The 16,258-nt window shown below is 70.5% G+C and overlaps 1 protein-coding gene across 1 annotated transcript in view; it reads left to right on the top strand.

The window, feature by feature from the left end:
• Positions 1-16,258, top strand: part of LOC141972397 (neurexin-2-like) — a 39,788-nt gene that overhangs the window by 10,623 nt on the left and 12,907 nt on the right. The window contains 11 exon segments of the mRNA XM_074930276.1: positions 2,146-2,169; positions 4,891-5,052; positions 5,954-6,374; positions 7,179-7,562; positions 7,941-8,144; positions 9,482-9,508; positions 10,981-11,100; positions 11,605-11,986; positions 12,646-12,836; positions 12,940-13,113; positions 13,428-13,547. Coding sequence (XP_074786377.1) covers positions 2,146-2,169; positions 4,891-5,052; positions 5,954-6,374; positions 7,179-7,562; positions 7,941-8,144; positions 9,482-9,508; positions 10,981-11,100; positions 11,605-11,986; positions 12,646-12,836; positions 12,940-13,113; positions 13,428-13,547 — 2,209 coding nt within the window.

Genomic DNA, 16,258 nt, shown 5'->3' on the forward strand with positions numbered 1-16,258 from the left:
CACGCTGGGGGGATCAACTGGGAGCGCTGGGTGCTCTGGGGGCTCAACTGGGAGCGCTGGGCACCCTTATTAGCTCAACTGGGAGCACTGGGTGTGCTGGGGGGCTCAACTGGGAGCACTGGGCACCTTGAGTGTCTACTCAACTGGGAGTACTGGTTGCCCTGAGTGTCTACTCAACTGGGAGCACTGGGTGTCTTGGTCAACCAGCCAACTGGGGGCACTGGGCACCTTGGGGGGCTCAACTGGGAGTACTGGGTGCATTGGTCAACCACCCAACTGGGAGCGCTGGGCATCTTGAATGTCTACTCAACCGGGAATACTGGGCACCTTGAGTGGCTCAACTGGGAGAACTGGTTGCACTGAGTGTCTACTCAACTGGGAGCACTGGTTGCCTTGAGTGGCTCAACTGGGAGCACTGGGCACCTTGGTCAACTGTGCAACTGGGAGCACTGGTTGCTCTGGTCAACTACCGCACTGGGAGCACTGGGAGCACTGGGTGCCTTGGTCAACCACCCAACTAGGGGTGCTGGGTGCCTTGGTCAGCTGTGCAACTGGGAGCACTGGGAGCACTGGGAACACCGATCATCTCGGTCAACGGCCCAACTGGGAGCACCAGTTACCTCGGTCCAGCACCCAACTGGGGATGCTGGACACCAGGGGCTGCTCCCAACTGGGAGCACTGGGAGCCCTGGGTACCTTGGTCAACTACCCAACTGGGAACACTGGACACGAGGATTTGCTCCCCAACTGGGAGCACTGGTTCCTGTGTCTCTCCCAAACTGGGAGCACTGGTTCATTGGTCCCTCCCGAACTGGGAGCACTGGTTCCTGTGTCTCTCCCAAACTGGGAGCACTGGTTCATTGGTCCCTCCCAAACTGGGAGCACTGGTTCCTGTGTCTCTCCCAAACTGGGAGCACTGGTTCATTGGTCCCTCCCAAACTGGGAGCACTGGTTCCTGTGTCTCTCCCAAACTGGGAGCACTGGTTCATTGGTCCCTCCCAAACTGGGAGCACTGGTTCCTGTGTCTCTCCCAAACTGGGAGCACTGGTTCATTGGTCCCTCCCAAACTGGGAGCACTGGTTCCTGTGTCTCTCCCAAACTGGGAGCACTGGTTCATTGGTCCCTCCCAAACTGGGAGCACTGGTTCCTGTGTCTCTCCCAAACTGGGAGCACTGGTTCATGGATCTGTCCCAAACTGGGAGCACTGGTTCCTGTGTCTCTCCCAAACTGGGAGCACTGGTTCATTGATCCCTCCCAAACTGGGAGCACTGGTTCCTGTGTCCCACCCAAACTGGGCGCACTGGTTGATGGATCTCTCCCAAACTGGGAGCACTGGTTCATTGGTCCTTCCCAAACTGGGAGCACTGGTTCCTGTGTCTCTCCCAAACTGGGAGCACTGGTTCCTGTGTGTCTCCCAACTGGGAGCACTGGTTCATTGATCCCTCCCAAACTGGGAGCACTGGTTCATTGGTCCCTCCCGAACTGGGCACACTGGTTCCTGTGTCCCACCCAAACTGGGCGCACTGGTTGATGGATCTCTCCCAAACTGGGAGCACTGGTTCCTGTGTCCCTCCCAAACTGGGAGCACTGGTTCCTGTGTCTCTCCTGAACTGGGCGCACTGTTTCCTGTGTGTCTCCCAACTGGGCGCACTGGTTCATGGATCTCTCCCAAACTGGGCGCACTGGTTCCTGTGTCCCTCCCAAACTGGGAGCACTGGTGATGGGGGGGGGGGCGGGGGGGCGATGGGGGCGGGGCGTCGGAGCCCCTCCCCCCTCTAACGACTCCTCTCCCCCAGAGGTGGGCGCAGCCCCTCCCCCCGCGCAACCACCACCACCCCCTTCGTGCAACGCCCCCCCACCCCCCCCTCGTGCAACGACCCCCCCCCCCCCCCCCTTGTGCAACGCCCCTCCCCCCTCTGTGTGTGCGCGTGCCACTAACGCTTCCGCCGGGGGGGCCCCCCCCACTAACCTCCCCGCCCCCCCACTAATCCTGGGGCCCCCCCCTAAAAAAAAAAACCACCAAAACCCCCCAAAAACACCCCCCCCCCCGACCCCCCCCTCACGCCTCGGCCGGCGGGAATTGTCATTTTTTTTTTTTTTTTTTGTGTTTTTCGTCCTTTTTCCGCTCCCCCCGGCGCCCCCCAGCACGCAGGGATCGGACACGCTATGGTAAACAAACTGCATTACCTGGTAGTTATCACTCTAATTGTTACTCCTTGGCTTCGCCGTGAGCCCCCCCCCTCAGCAAACCACCCCCCCTTATTTCTTTCGGGGAGAATTCGTGGGATTTTGGGCAATTTGATTCCCCTCGCACCGCGCGCGGCCGAGCCTCGCCCCCCCGATGCCCCCCCCCCCCCCCCCCCCGCAAAGAATCCTTTCCCCGGGGAGGGGGAGATTTTTTTTTTTCTCATGGTAGGGGGGGTGATGTGGTGTGTCCCCCCCCCACACCCGCAATTTGGGGGGAATTCGTGGGATTTTGGGCAACGGCAATTCTTGCCCGTTTGGGCCGGAGGCAGCCAGGCCTCAGCTCCCCGACGCTAAAACCAGCGGATTTCCCCCCCCAAAAAAAGCGCCCGGCCTGGCTCGGGGGGGGCGGGATGATTTTTCCTCGGGGGGGGGCGCCGTGGGGCCCAAGCTCCGGCTTTTGGGGCGAATCCTTGGGATTTCGGGCAACTTTGTGTCGCCCACCGTGCGCAGCCACACCTCGGCTGCCCGATGCCAAAAGCAGCCGCTTTCCCCCCAAAATCCTGCCCGGGGGGGGGGCTCCACCCCCCCCGCCCCCCCCGGAGGGGTAATGGGGGGTCCCAAGCCCCAATTTTGGGGAAGATTTCTTGGGTTTTGGGGTAATTTTATACCCACCCCCCCCCCCGCGCAGCCAAGTCTGGGCTCCGCGACACCAAAACCGGGCGGTTTCCTCCCAAAAAAACAGGGCTGGGGGGGGGATGTTTTACCTCAGGGGGGGTGACGTGGGGCCCCACCTACCCCTTTTGGGGTGAAATCTCAGGATTTGGGGAACTTTTGTCCCACCCACCATCTGCAGCCAGACCTCGGCTCCCTGATGCTAAAACTCGGGGTTTTCCCCCAAAAATCCTGCCCGGCCGGGGGCTCTTCAACTCCACGGGGGGGGGGGCGTGGGGTGGGTGTCTCCCTCCCCCACCCTGCCCTCCCACCCCACGTATTTTGGGGCAATTTCAGTGGATTTTGGCCACCCCCTTTGCCGGCAGCCAGGCCTCGGCTCCCCGAGCCCCAGACCAGCTGCTTTCACCCCAAAACTCAGCCTCGGGGGGGTGGGGGGGTGAGGGTGTTTTTTTTTGGGTGCCCCCTCCCCGAATCGAGGACGGAAACGGCGTTTTCAGGACAAGCCTGTGGGCAGCTGCCCCCCCCCGCCCCGCCAGCCCCCCCCAGCGCAGGCAGCGGGGCGCCCCCCGCCCCCCCCGCCAGGATCGGGCCCCGCTGCCTGCGCCGGAGCCCTCGCACGGCTTTGCACGCCCTCGCACGGCCCCGCACGGCTCACTAACACTGTGACACCCCCCCCGGCCTTCCTCCCCCTCCTCCTCCTCCTCAGCCCCCCCCACCCATGGGTGCTGCTGGTGGAGCACCAGGGCCGCGCCACGGGGGGGCGGGGCGGGTGTGCAAGGTGCACGAGTGTCGGTGCAAGGTGGGGGCCTGCGCGCGTGTGTGTGAGCGTGATGGTGCGAGGGTCATGCTGGGAGGTGCGTGTGGGCTCCTGGGCCGTGCGCGAGCGCGTGTCAGGGCGTGTGAGGTGACGGGGCGCGTGTGCGCTCACACACGCGTGCGAGACGCCCGTGGGGCTGCCCCTGGTGCTCCCCCCAACACCCCTCCCCCCCCTTCCCAGCCCCGCTGTCCTCGCACGCCCGCGCGCACGGCCCCTCGCACGCCCTCGCACCCTCGCACGCCACTTGTGCCCTCGCACGCCCTCGCACGCCCCTTGTGCCCTCGCACGCCCTCGCGCGCGCCGCCCCCACTAACAGCCATTTTTCTGTCTGAGCTCGGTTCTGCCCCAGAACTCGTTACTAACCCAGCCCCTCCCCCCCTCCGGTGTCACCTTGTCACCCCCCGCCCCTCCCCCACCCCCTCCCCTTCATCCCCCCTCCCCCATCCTCACCCCGGGTCCCTTAAGGCCACTCCCCCCGTCACCCCTCCCCCACTGTCGCCCATCACCCCTCCCCCACTGTCGCCCCTCCCCCACTGTCCCCCCTCCCCCACCATCACCCCTCCCCCACTGTCGCCCCTCCCCATCACCCCTCCCCCCCGTCGCCCCTCCCCCCCCGTCGCCCCTCCCCCACCCTTAGGCCCCCCCGGCCCCGCAGCCGCCCCGGGGTGGGGGGTGGGGCGGCGGAGGACCCGTGACCGGCCCGTGACCCTCGTTAGCGGCCGCCGTTAATGAGCCCTAATTACCCCGGGGGGGGGCGGGGCCGTGGGGTCCCCCCGGGGAGGAGGAGGGGGAGCCCGGGGGGGGGAGGGGCCTGCCCGCCCCCCCCCCATCCCCCCCCGGTGGGAAACAGGACCTGGGGGGTCCCCGCCCCCCCCCCAGTCACCACCCCCCGAGCTGCTCCTGCCCCGCCCCCCCCAGCACCCCCCCCATTCCCAGTGTCCCCACCGTCCCCTGTCGCCCCCCCCCTTGACCCCCCCCCCCCCCCCCCCCCGGCTACCCCAGCCCCCCCTCACCCCCATTTGTCCCCCCCCCCATTCCCACCATCCCCTGTCGCCCCCCATCACCCCCCCCTTGACCCCACACCCCCTCCGTCTACCCCAGCCCCCCCCGTCACCCCTTTTTGGGGTTCTCCCCCCCCAGACCCCCCCAGACACAGAAATGGCTGCGGCGGGCGGGGGGGGCCCCCGCTGAGGCCGGGCGCGCTCGTGCCGCAGGTGACGATCTCGGTGGACGGGATCCTGACGACCACGGGCTACACGCAGGAGGACTACACCATGCTGGGCTCCGACGACTTCTTCTACGTGGGGGGGTCCCCCAACACCGCCGACCTGCCCGGCTCCCCCGTCAGCAACAACTTCATGGGCTGCCTCAAGGACGTGAGCGCGGGGGGGGCCCGGGGGGGGACGGGGACACAGCCCGGGCGCCTGGGGCCTGCGCACGAGGGCCGGGGGGGGCCGGGGTACGTGGAGGGCGTGAGGATGTGGGGTGCGGGGGGACAAGGGGTGCCCGGGGGGCGGGAGGGCGTGTGCACGAGGGGGGGGGGGCACGGGGGTGTGTGCACGAGGATCGGGGGGGTGGGGGGGCGTGTGCACGAGGATTGGGGGGTGTGCGGGGGCACGGGGACATGTGCACGAGGATCGGGAGGTGTGTGGGGGCACGTGCATGAGGATCGGGGGGTGTGTGGGGGCACGAGGGCACGTGCGCGAGGATCGGGGGGTGTGTGGGGGCACGGGGACACATGTATGGGGACAGAGGGTGCACGAGGACATGTGCACGAGAAATGGGGGCTGCGTGGGGACATGGGGTGCACGGGGGTATGTGGAGGGACACAGGGTGCACAGGGACACATGGGCAGGCGCACGGGGACAGAGGGTGCACGGGGACATGTGCACGAGGATCAGGGGGTGCATGGGGACACGGGGTGCACGAGGGCGCATATCTGGGAGACCAGGGGGTGCCCAGGGCCATGTGGGTGGGGACACGGGGTGCACGAGGATGGGGGGCACGGAGGGACAAAGGGTGCCCGGGGTGCGCAAGGGCGTGTGTGAGGGGACAGGGGGCACCCTTGGGACACGGGGGGACACGGGGTGACTTGGGGGACTCAGGGGACACGGGAGGACTTGGGGGGCACGAGGGGACTTGGGGGGCTCCGGGGGGCCCCGGGGGGACTCAGGGGAGACAGGAGGACTCGGGGGGACACGGGGGAACTCAGGGAGGACTCATGGGGACACGGGGGGACTTGGGGGGCACGTCACCCACAGCCGCCCCCCCCCGCAGGTGGTGTACAAGAACAACGACTTCAAGCTGGAGCTGTCGCGGCTGGCGCAGGAGGGCGACGGGCGGGTGACGCTGCACGGGGCGCTGCTCTTCCGCTGCGAGGCCGTGCCCGCGCCCGAGCCCGTCACCTTCGGCGCGCCCGCGGCCTTCCTGGCGCTGCCGGCCTGGCGAGCCGCGCGCGCCGGCTCCGTCTCCTTCGACTTCCGGACCACCGAGGCCAACGGGCTGCTGCTGTTCGGGCAGGGGCGGCCGCGCGGGCCCGGGCACCCGCGCCCCGACTTCCTGGCGCTGGAGCTGCTGGACGGGCACCTCTACCTGCTGCTGGACATGGGCGCCGGCGGCATCAGGGTGCGCGCCAGCGCCCGCAAGGTCACCGACGGCGAGTGGTGCCACGTGGACGTGCAGCGCGACGGCCGCAAAGGTCAGGGCGGGCGGCTGGCGGGGTCCCCGGGGTCCTCCCGACGTCCCCGGGGTCCTCCAATGGTCCCTCGGTGTCGCCAGGGGGGCACGATGTCCCCGGTGTCCCCTCATGAACCCCAGCGCCAACCACGATGTCACCAGTGCTGTCCCCGCGCCCCCAGGCTCGGTGTCGGTGAACAGCCGCAGCACCCCAATGTCCCCCCATGTCCCCAGTGTCCCCCCAGTGTCCCCAATGCTGTCCCCGTGCCCCCAGGCTCGGTGTCGGTGAACAGCCGCAGCACCCCAATGTCCCCCCATGTCCCCAGTGTCCCCCCAGTGTCCCCAATGCTGTCCCCGTGCCCCCAGGCTCGGTGTCGGTGAACAGCCGCAGCACCCCAATGTCCCCCCATGTCCCCAGTGTCCCCCCAGTGTCCCCAATGCTGTCCCCACGCCCCCAGGCTCGGTGTCGGTGAACAGCCGCAGCACCCCAATGTCCCCCCATGTCCCCAGTGTCCCCCCAGTGTCCCCAATGCTGTCCCCGTGCCCCCAGGCTCGGTGTCGGTGAACAGCCGCAGCACCCCAATGTCCCCCCATGTCCCCAGTGTCCCCCCAGTGTCCCCAATGCTGTCCCCACGCCCCCAGGCTCGGTGTCGGTGAACAGCCGCAGCACCCCAATGTCCCCCCATGTCCCCAGTGTCCCCCCAGTGTCCCCAATGCTGTCCCCACGCCCCCAGGCTCGGTGTCGGTGAACAGCCGCAGCACCCCAATGTCCCCCCATGTCCCCAGTGTCCCCCCAGTGTCCCCAATGCTGTCCCCGCGCCCCCAGGCTCGGTGTCGGTGAACAGCCGCAGCACCCCGTTCCTGGCGAGCGGCGAGAGCGAGGTGCTGGACCTGGACTCGGAGCTTTACCTGGGGGGTCTCCCCGAGGGGTGGCCGGGCCCCCCGCTGCCCCCCGAGCTCTGGACGGCCTTTCTGCGCTACGGCTACGTGGGCTGCATCCGCGACCTCTTCATTGACGGCCGCAGCCGGGACGTGCGGCGGTTGGCGGAGGCGCAGGCGGCGCCGGGGGTCACCCCCTTCTGCGCCCGCGAGCCCCCCCGGCACTGCGCCAGCGGGCCCTGCCGCAACGGGGGGCTCTGCCGCGAGGGCTGGAACCGCTTCGTCTGCGACTGCCTCGGCACCGGCTACCTGGGACCCCGCTGTGAGACCGGTGGGTGGCGGGACCCCCGGGGGGCGGCCGTGGGAAACGGGGGACCCGGGCACCGGCGTCCCCCATGGGGGTGCCCAGACACCTCAGACCCCCGAAGAGGGGGGGCCTGGGGGTCCCTCCCCAGACACCCGGGCCCCCCATGGGGCTGGCCGTGGGACATGGGAGTACTGGGATGCCTGGCGGGGGGGGCAGGAGGGGCCAGACCTGGGCAGAGGGTGCGCCCCCCCCCCCCCCCCCCTTTCCAAAATTCCTTGGTCCCCTGCCAAGTGCCTGGGTGGGAAACGGGGTCACCCGTGTGCCTGGGCCCACCCCGGTGCCGGGGGGGTCTCCCCTGGTTCTGGGGGTCCCCGGCCGCCCGGTGACGGGCCCCCCCCGCAGAGGCGGCGGTGCTGAGCTACGACGGGAGCATGTACCTGAAGATCCTGGTGCCGGGGGCGGCGCAGACGGAGGCCGAGGACGTGGCCCTGCGCTTCATGTCCCCCCGCGCCTACGGCCTGGTCCTGGCCACCACCTCGCGCCAGTCGGCCGACACGCTGCGCCTCGAGCTGGACGGGGGGCGCATGAAGCTCACCGTCAACCTGGGTGAGCCCCCAAAGCCCCCCGGGCGCTGCCGCCCCCCCCCAAAACCGTCCCCGAAGCGGTGCCCGAGGCGCTTCTCCTGGTCCCCAAACGGCCCCTGACGTCGGTGTTCAAATTGGCACCCGGGACCCCCGAATCGTGCCCAGACCCCCGAAACGGGGCTTGAGTCGGTTCTTGTGACCCTGGAATAGTCGGTGAGGTGAAGCTGGACACCCCAAAATGGTGCCCAGCTCCCCAAAAACGGCCCAAAATGGTGCCCGAAGCAGCGCCCGTGGCCCCAAAATGGCGCCCGGGTCCCCAAAATCGCACTCGAGACCCCAAACTTGGGACAAATCGCCCCAAACAGCACCTGAACCCCCCCCGCCAGACCCAGCTCCCACGCGGGACCCCAAAACGGTGCCGGGGTCCCCAGAATGTGGGGGGGTCACTGGAGCCGACTCGGGCACCCGGGTCCCCGTCGCGTGTCCCCGTCCCCCCTCCCCGGGTTTGGAGCCTTCGTGACCCCCCCGCTGCCAGTTGGGGCACAGTGCCGGGACCCCGAAAGGGGCTGGGGCCCCCCCCAAGGGTCAGGGATCCCCCCTGCAGCCCCCCGCATTGGTGGGGGGGGGACCCCCACGAGGCTGCAGCTCCTCGGTGAGGTGGGGGACACCCCCCCTCCGGATTGGGGACCCCCCCACGGGGCTGCAGCCCCCCTGCAGGGTTGGGGACCCCACCCATGGGATTGGTGACCCCCCCCGGGTCCCGGCGCGTTTGCCCCCCCCCGCCCCGCTGCGGTTGACGAGGGGGGGCCCAGCCCTGGGGCGCTGGATCCCCCCGGATCCCCCTGCGCCCCCCCGGGCTGGGCCCTGCGAGGTGGCCGGACCCCCCCGCGAGGTGCCTGAGACCCCCCAAACCCCCCGAGAGCCCCCGGCGCGGGGCTGGGCCCCAGTGCCCGGCCCGGCCCGGCCCCGCCCCAGTCCCATCCCAGTCCCATCCCAGTTCAATCCCAGTCCCAGTCCTCGTCCCCAGACTGTTCCTGTACTGGTCCCCAGCCCCATCCCAGTCCCATCCCAGTCCAGCCTTGGCCCCAGTCCCGTCCCAGTCCCATCCCAGTTCAATCCCAGTCCCTTCCCAGTCCTATCCCAGTTTAATTCCAGTCCCGTCCCAGTCCTTGTCCCCAGCCTGTTCCTGTACTGATCCCCAGCCCCGTCCCAGTCCAACCCTGGCCCCAGTCCCGTCCCAGTCCCGTCCCAGTCCCGTCCCCGCTGGCACCTCGCGCCCCCCGGCCGCCCCCCTCGTCCCCGGGGCGGTGAGGCCGGCCGCGGTTCCGAAGGGCCTGATCCTGTCTCTTCTCTCCCCAGACTGCGTGCGCGTGGGCTGTCACCCCAGTAAGTGCGCGCCCCGCCCCCCCAAAACACCCGATTCCCCCCCAAAACGCCTGGGTCCCCCCCTGGACGCCTGGGTCGTCCCCCCCGGGTGCCTGGGTCCCCCCTGGGGGTCGGGTCCCCCCTCCTCGGGTTCAGTGGCCACACCCAGGGCCACACGAGGACACGGTCACGCACACGTGTGTGCAAGGCGTGTGCAGGCGGGGCACACGAGGCCCCGTGTGTGCAGGTAAGGCTCAGTCCCCCCACCCCGGGGCACATGCTTGTGCCAGGGCTGTGACACGTGGACAGGGACACGGGCAGCGGCTGCCGTCACACACACGTGTGCAAGGCCTAGTGTTTCACAGTCACCAGCGTGCACAGTGGCTGTGCTGGAGGGGGGGTGTGTGTGTCATGAGGACACACGCATGTGCACGGGGGGGTGTCGGTGGGACACACGTGTCCAGACCCGGCATGCGACAACCAGCTCCGGATGCAGGTGAGTGGGGGGTCCCTGTGCGAGGGGTCCCCGTGCACAAGGATGTGGCACACGAGGGTGAACTCGGCCTGCTGCCCCTCCCCCACAAGGACCCAGGCGTCCCGGACCCTGCCCCTCCCCCCCCGGGACCCAGGCGTCCGGGGTCTCCTGCCCACGGGGGGGTCCTGGGGGGGGCGGGAGCACACGTGTACTCACTTGTGCCACACGCCCACGCGGGGACACGCGCACGGGCTGTAGGCATGAACACATGTGCACATGCATGTGCTGTAATGGTGCACAGGCTCTGCAGCCGTGTGAAGGTGCACACGCGTGTGCGCATGCTGCCGCTGTGCGTGGACACGTGTACGCACGTGCAAACACAGGCTGGGGCTGTGCAGACACACACGTGTGCACACACGCTGCAGCCGTGCACAGACACGCGTGTGCACGCGTGCACTCTGCATGCACCCCCACCTCATTTCCCTCCCCGTCCCCGCGTCCCCTGGCCAGTGCACGTGTGCACACCCATGTATGTGCACACGTGTGTGCGTGTGCTCGGGAGGGTGCGTGTGCCCCGTGTTTGGGTGTGCGTGTGCTGTGCCTGCAGGTGTGCACATGCGCGACCTTTAGGAGAGCACACGCACGTGTGTGTGCGCGTGTGTTTGCTGGGGGGGCATTTGTGCACCACGTTTAGGGGCGTGCGCAGGGTTTAGGGGGCATCCGTGCGTGCGTGCAGCGTTTGTGTGTGCGGGGGGCGCTTTGCTTTGGGTGGGGGGGTGCGGCATCGAGGGGAGCACACGCGTGTGCGCGTGCCCAGTATCGGGGAGCGCACGTGTGTGTGTGTGCGTGCGCGCACGCCGTCTGCGGGGCTGCGTGTGCCTGTTGGTGCGGGCTGGGGGCCGACGCCTGTGTGGTGTTGCGGGGTCGTGCGGTGTCGCGTGCTGTCGCGAGGCGTCACGCGGCGTCACGTGGTGTCACGCGGCGGCGCGGCGCGGCCCGGCTGACCCCCGCCCCCCAGGCAAAGGCCCCGAGACGCTCTTCGCGGGGCAGAAGCTGGACGACAACGAGTGGCACACGGTGCGGGTGGTGCGGCGCGGGCGCAGCCTCCAGCTCTCCGTCGACAACGTCACCGTGGAAGGTGCCTGCGGGGAGGAACCGGGGCGTGGGGACGGGGAGCGGGGGGGACGCGCGCCGTGCGGGGGGACGACGGCGTGGGGACGTGGTTGGTTGGGACGTGGCACACGGGTCCGGGAGAACGTGGTGCGAGGGAGCTGTGGGGGCGCGGGGACAGGGAGCGGCTCTGTGGGTGCGTGGGGACGCGGCGTGTGGGACGGCTGGCCCTTGGGGACGTGGGGACGGGGTTGCAGGTCCGTGGGGATGTGGGTGCCCATCTGGGGACGTGGGGACGCGGGGACAGGGACCAGCTCTGTGGGGACGTGGCACATGGGACAGCTGGGACACAGGGACGTGGGGACATGGGGCCGGGCACCAGCGCTGTGGGTGCGTGGCACATGGGACAGGTGGGACACGGGGACGTGGGGACACGGGTGCAGGCGCGCGGGGACACGGGGCCGGGCAGCAGCGCCGTGGGTCCGTGGGCGCGGGGGGGACACCCACCGCCCCGCGCCCCTCGCGCCCCCAGGGCAGATGTCGGGCGCCCACACCCGCCTGGAGTTCCACAACATCGAGACGGGGATCGTGACGGAGCGGCGGTTCCTGGCCGTGGTGCCCTCCAACTTCCTGGGGCACCTGAGCGGGCTCCTCTTCAACGGGCTCCCCTACCTCGACCTCTGCAAGAACGGCGACATCAGCTCCTGCGAGCTCAACGCCCGCTTCGGCCGCCGCGCCATCGTGGCCGACCCGGTGGCCTTCCGGGGCCGCGGCTCCTACGTGGCGCTGGCCACGCTCCAGGCCTACGCCTCCATGCACCTCTTCTTCCAGTTCAAGACGACGGCGCCCGACGGCCTCATCCTCTTCAACAGCGGCAACGGCAACGACTTCCTCGTCGTGGAGCTCGTCAAGGGGTGAGGGCGCCGCGGCGGGGGGCGGCGGGGGGGGCGGCGGGACCGCTGGGGACCCCCCCGACACTCCCTGGGACACTGACACCCCACAGGGACCCCCCGACACCCCCGGGGACACCCTGACCCCCCCAGGGACCCCCCGACACCCCTGGGGACCCTGTAACCCCCCGGGGACCTGGGGGACTCCCCAAGCCTGAGGCCCCACCCCTTTGACTCAAACCCCACCCCTTTGGTTCAGGCTCCTCCCCCAACCTTGGCCACGCCCCCACCCCATGGTGATTGATTGGTGCCCCCATTCTATGTTTGACCTGGGGGGTCGCCCCTCCCCCTCGGCTCTGGACCCTCCCCCTCGTGCAGGCCACGCCCCCAACACTGGCCCCGCCTCCCCAGTACCGTCATTGCCTGTTTCATTCTGGGGCACAACAGTGTCCCCCCCCACGCAGCTCCAGCCGCACAGATCTATGGGGCACCCCCAACACCCCCTCCAGCCCCCCCCATCTATGGGGCACCCCCAGGACCCCACCCTCAGCCCCACAGATCCGTGAGCCGCCTCCCAACCACCCCCCCAATCTATGGGGCACCCCAGATCCGCAGCGCCCCCAAACCCCCCCAGTCCTCGGGGCGCCCCCAAACCCTCCGGTCCCCCCCGACGCCCCCCCCAGGTACATCCACTACGTCTTCGACCTGGGGGACGGCCCCTCCCTGATGAAGGGGAACTCGGAGCAGCCGCTGCACGACGGGCGCTGGCACGAGGTGTCGGTGGCGCGGGAGGGGGGCACCCTGCACGGGCTGCGGGTGGACGGGCGCCCCGTCACCCAGCACGGCCAGGGCGCCCGCAACCTCGACCTCAAGGGTGAGCGGGGCCGGGGGGGGGCGGCGGCGCACGGGGCTGTGGGGGGGGAAGGCGGGCGTGGGGCGCCCCTGGGTGACGCCGCCCGCCCGTGTGCCCCCCCCAGGGGAGCTGTACATCGGGGGCGTCAGCAAGGGGCTGCTGGGGCGGCTGCCCAAGCTGGTGGCGTCGCGCGGGGGCTTCCAGGGCTGCTTGGCCTCGCTCGACCTCAACGGCCGCCTGCCCGACCTGCTGGCCGACGCGCTGCACCGCGTGGGGCACGTCCAGCGCGGCTGCGACGGTGAGGGGGCCGCGGGGGCGGGAGGGTGCACGGGGCCCGAGCACACGAGGGTGCTCACGGGGTGCCCGGGGGGGTGCGGGGCTGGACACGGGCAGCGCAGGGCGCTCGGGGCGCGGGGGAAGCGCGCGGGGGGGGGGGGGGGTGCACGAGGGCAGGTGGGGGCGCACGGGGGTTGCATGAGGGTGCACAACAGCGGGCGGGGGCGCAGAGCAGCGTGCGGAGGCACGCGGAAGGTGCACGGGGGGGTTCACGAGGGTGCTCGAAGGCAGCCGGGGGGCACCTCGGGGGCACCCCAGTGACGCCGGCGCCCGCAGGCCCGAGCACGACGTGCACGGAGGAGTCATGCGCCAACCAGGGCGTGTGCCTGCAGCAGTGGGACGGCTTCACGTGTGACTGCACCATGACCTCGTACGGGGGCCCCGTCTGCAACGACCGTGAGTTGGGGGGGGGTGCGGGGGGGTGGCGCGGGCATCCCCAGGTCCCTTGCACAGGGGCAGCGTGGCCTTGAGTCCCTCGTGCGAGGTGCAGCTGGTCCCACGTGCCTTGCACGAAGAGTCTGTGTCCCCCGCTCCCTTGCACAAGGCGTGTGCGGCCCCGTGTGCCTCGCACGGGACACACGTGTCCCTCGCACGGGCGTGTGCAGCCTTGTGTCCCTCGCACGGGCATGTGCAGCCTCGTGTCCCTCGCACGGGGCCTGCATGTCCCCCGCTCCCTTGCACAAGGTGCACGGGGCCCCACGTGTGTCACACGGGGCACATGCATCCCTCGCACTGGGCCTGCGTGTCCCCCGCTCCCTTGCACAAGGTGCACGGGCCCCACATGTGTCAGACGGGGCACACATGTCCCTCGCACGGGGTCCCCACGTCCCAGCCCATCGAGGCCCAGGTGAGTTCCCTGTTTGCACACGCGTGTGGGGCACGAGGGGCGTGCGAGGACTGGTGATGTGTGTCGTGTCCCCCCCCGGCTCCCAGAGGACTCGGGCTCCCCCCACACCCCCCCTCACCTCCGGGGGACCCCGGGGCCGCGTCCCCCCAGCTCTGCCCTGCTGCTCCGTGGGGCGTCTGTGGGGCACGGTGACGCCATGGGGCAGGACGTGGGGCACGGTGACGCCGTGATGGGGGGGGCTGGGTGCTGCTGTGGGTCGCTGTGGGGGTACCGGGGGCCCCTGGGAGCTGCCGTGGGGCTGCCGTGGGTCCCCTGGGGCTGCGGTGGGACCCTCGGGCTGCTGTGGGGCGGCTGTGGGTCTCCATGGGTCCCTGTGGGGCAGCCGTGGGTCCCCGTGGCTGCTGTGGGGCAGCGGTGGGTCTCCATGGGGCAGCCGTGGGTCACTGTGGGGTCCCCGTGAGTCCTTGTAGAGTTCCTGTGGGGCAGCTGTGGGGCAGCTGTGGATCCCGACGGGCCCCTGTGGGTCCCAGGGGGTCTCTTTGGGGTCCCCGTGGGGCAGCTGTGCGTCCCGTGGGGTCTCTTTGGGGTCCCGGTGGGTCCCCGTGGGGCAGCTGTGGGTCCCAGGGGGTCTCTTTGGGGTCCCGGTGGGTCCCCGCGAGTCGCCCCGCCTGGCCGCGGGTCCCCCGTGGGGTTCGGGGTGTCGGTGGGTTCCCCGCGGTGGGTCGCGGCGCGGCCCCTCCCCCCGCAGGCCCCGCCCCCCGCCCCGCCCCCCTCCCCCGCCCCTCCCGCTGCAGCAGCCGCCGCCGCCGCCGCCCCGCGGCCGCCCGCGCCCCTCCGCGCCCCTCCGCGCCCCACGGCCGCGCCGACCCGCCGCGCCCCACCGCGCCCCACCGCGCCCCGCAGCCGCAGCCGGAGCCGCCCAGGCCAGAGCCCCCCCGCCCACCCCCATCCCCATCCCCATCCTCCTCCCGCAGCCCCCGGCCGCCGCCCCACATCCCCCCCCCCGCCCTACACCTGCCCCCCCCGCCCCACATCCCCCCCCCCCGCCCCCCCGCTCCCTCTCCCCGGCCCCACATCCCCCCCCCAGCCCCCATCTTCCATCCTCCATCCCCCCCCCCCCCACTCCATCTCCCCCTCCCCCATCTCCCCGCACCATGCTCGACCCCCTCTGAGCCCCCCCCGCGCCCCCCCCGCCCTGGCCCCCCCCGCCCCGGGGCCCCCCCTCGCCCCCCCCCCGCATGCTCTGAGCCCCGGGGGGGGGATCCGGATCCTCCGCGGGGGGGGCGCTCGGACACCCCCGGCCCCGCTCCCCAGGGGGGGTCGGGCCCCCCCAGGCCCATCGCGGGCGGCCGGGGACCCCCCGCTCCTCTAGGGGGGCTGCGCCGCCCCCAGCCCCATTTCGGGGGGATCGGGCCCCCCAGCACCGCTCTAGGGGGACATTTGGGCCATTACCCCCCCCAGCCCCATTTTCGAGGGATTTGGGGTAACGCGGGGCCTCCCCCAGCCCCATTTTTGGGGTGACCCGGGCCCCCCCAGCCCTGTGGGCAGATTTTGGGCTCCTTTAGCCACACCGAGGGGGGGATCCGGGGACCCCCCCCGGCCCTTGTGGGGCGACCCAGGGCCCAGTTTTGAGGAGATTTGGGGCTCCCCCGGCTTGAGGTCGGGGTGACCCCGGGGCTGTGCCCCCCCCCCAGCCCCATTTCGGGGTGCATCTCCCTCCTCCTTCCCTCCCCCACCTTGTTTCTCCTCCCCCCAGCCCCATTTTGGGGTGCCCCCCCCCCCCTCCAGGCCACATTTTGGGGCACAATCCTCCCCCCACGACCTTTCGGGGTGCAACGCCCCCCCCAGACCCTATTTTGGGGCCCAACTCCCCCCTTCAGGCCACATTTGGGGGCCACGCGCCCCAGGCCACCTTCTGGGGTGCAATAACCCCCCCCGGCCCACTTTGGGGCACGGACCCCCCCCCGACCCATTTTAGGCTGCAACCCCCAGCCCAGGGCCGCGTTTTGGGGCTCAGCGCCCCCACAAGCCACATTTTAGGGCACAAATCTGCCCCAGGGCCACATTTTGGGGTGCAGAGGCCCCCCCAGACCACAAACGCTCCCCCCCCACACCCCGTTTTGGGCTGTGGCCCCCCCCCAGACCCCATTTTGGGGCTCAGTCCTCCCCAGAGCCCGTGTTGGGGTGCACCCCTTTCCCTCCACTCCCCCCATCTCCCATTTTGGGGCTCGCCCCCCTCCTTCCACCCCCCCCCTCTGGT

This window comes from Athene noctua, chromosome 32 (assembly GCF_965140245.1).
Source record: "Athene noctua chromosome 32, bAthNoc1.hap1.1, whole genome shotgun sequence".
In the NCBI taxonomy this organism is placed as follows: domain Eukaryota; kingdom Metazoa; phylum Chordata; class Aves; order Strigiformes; family Strigidae; genus Athene; species Athene noctua.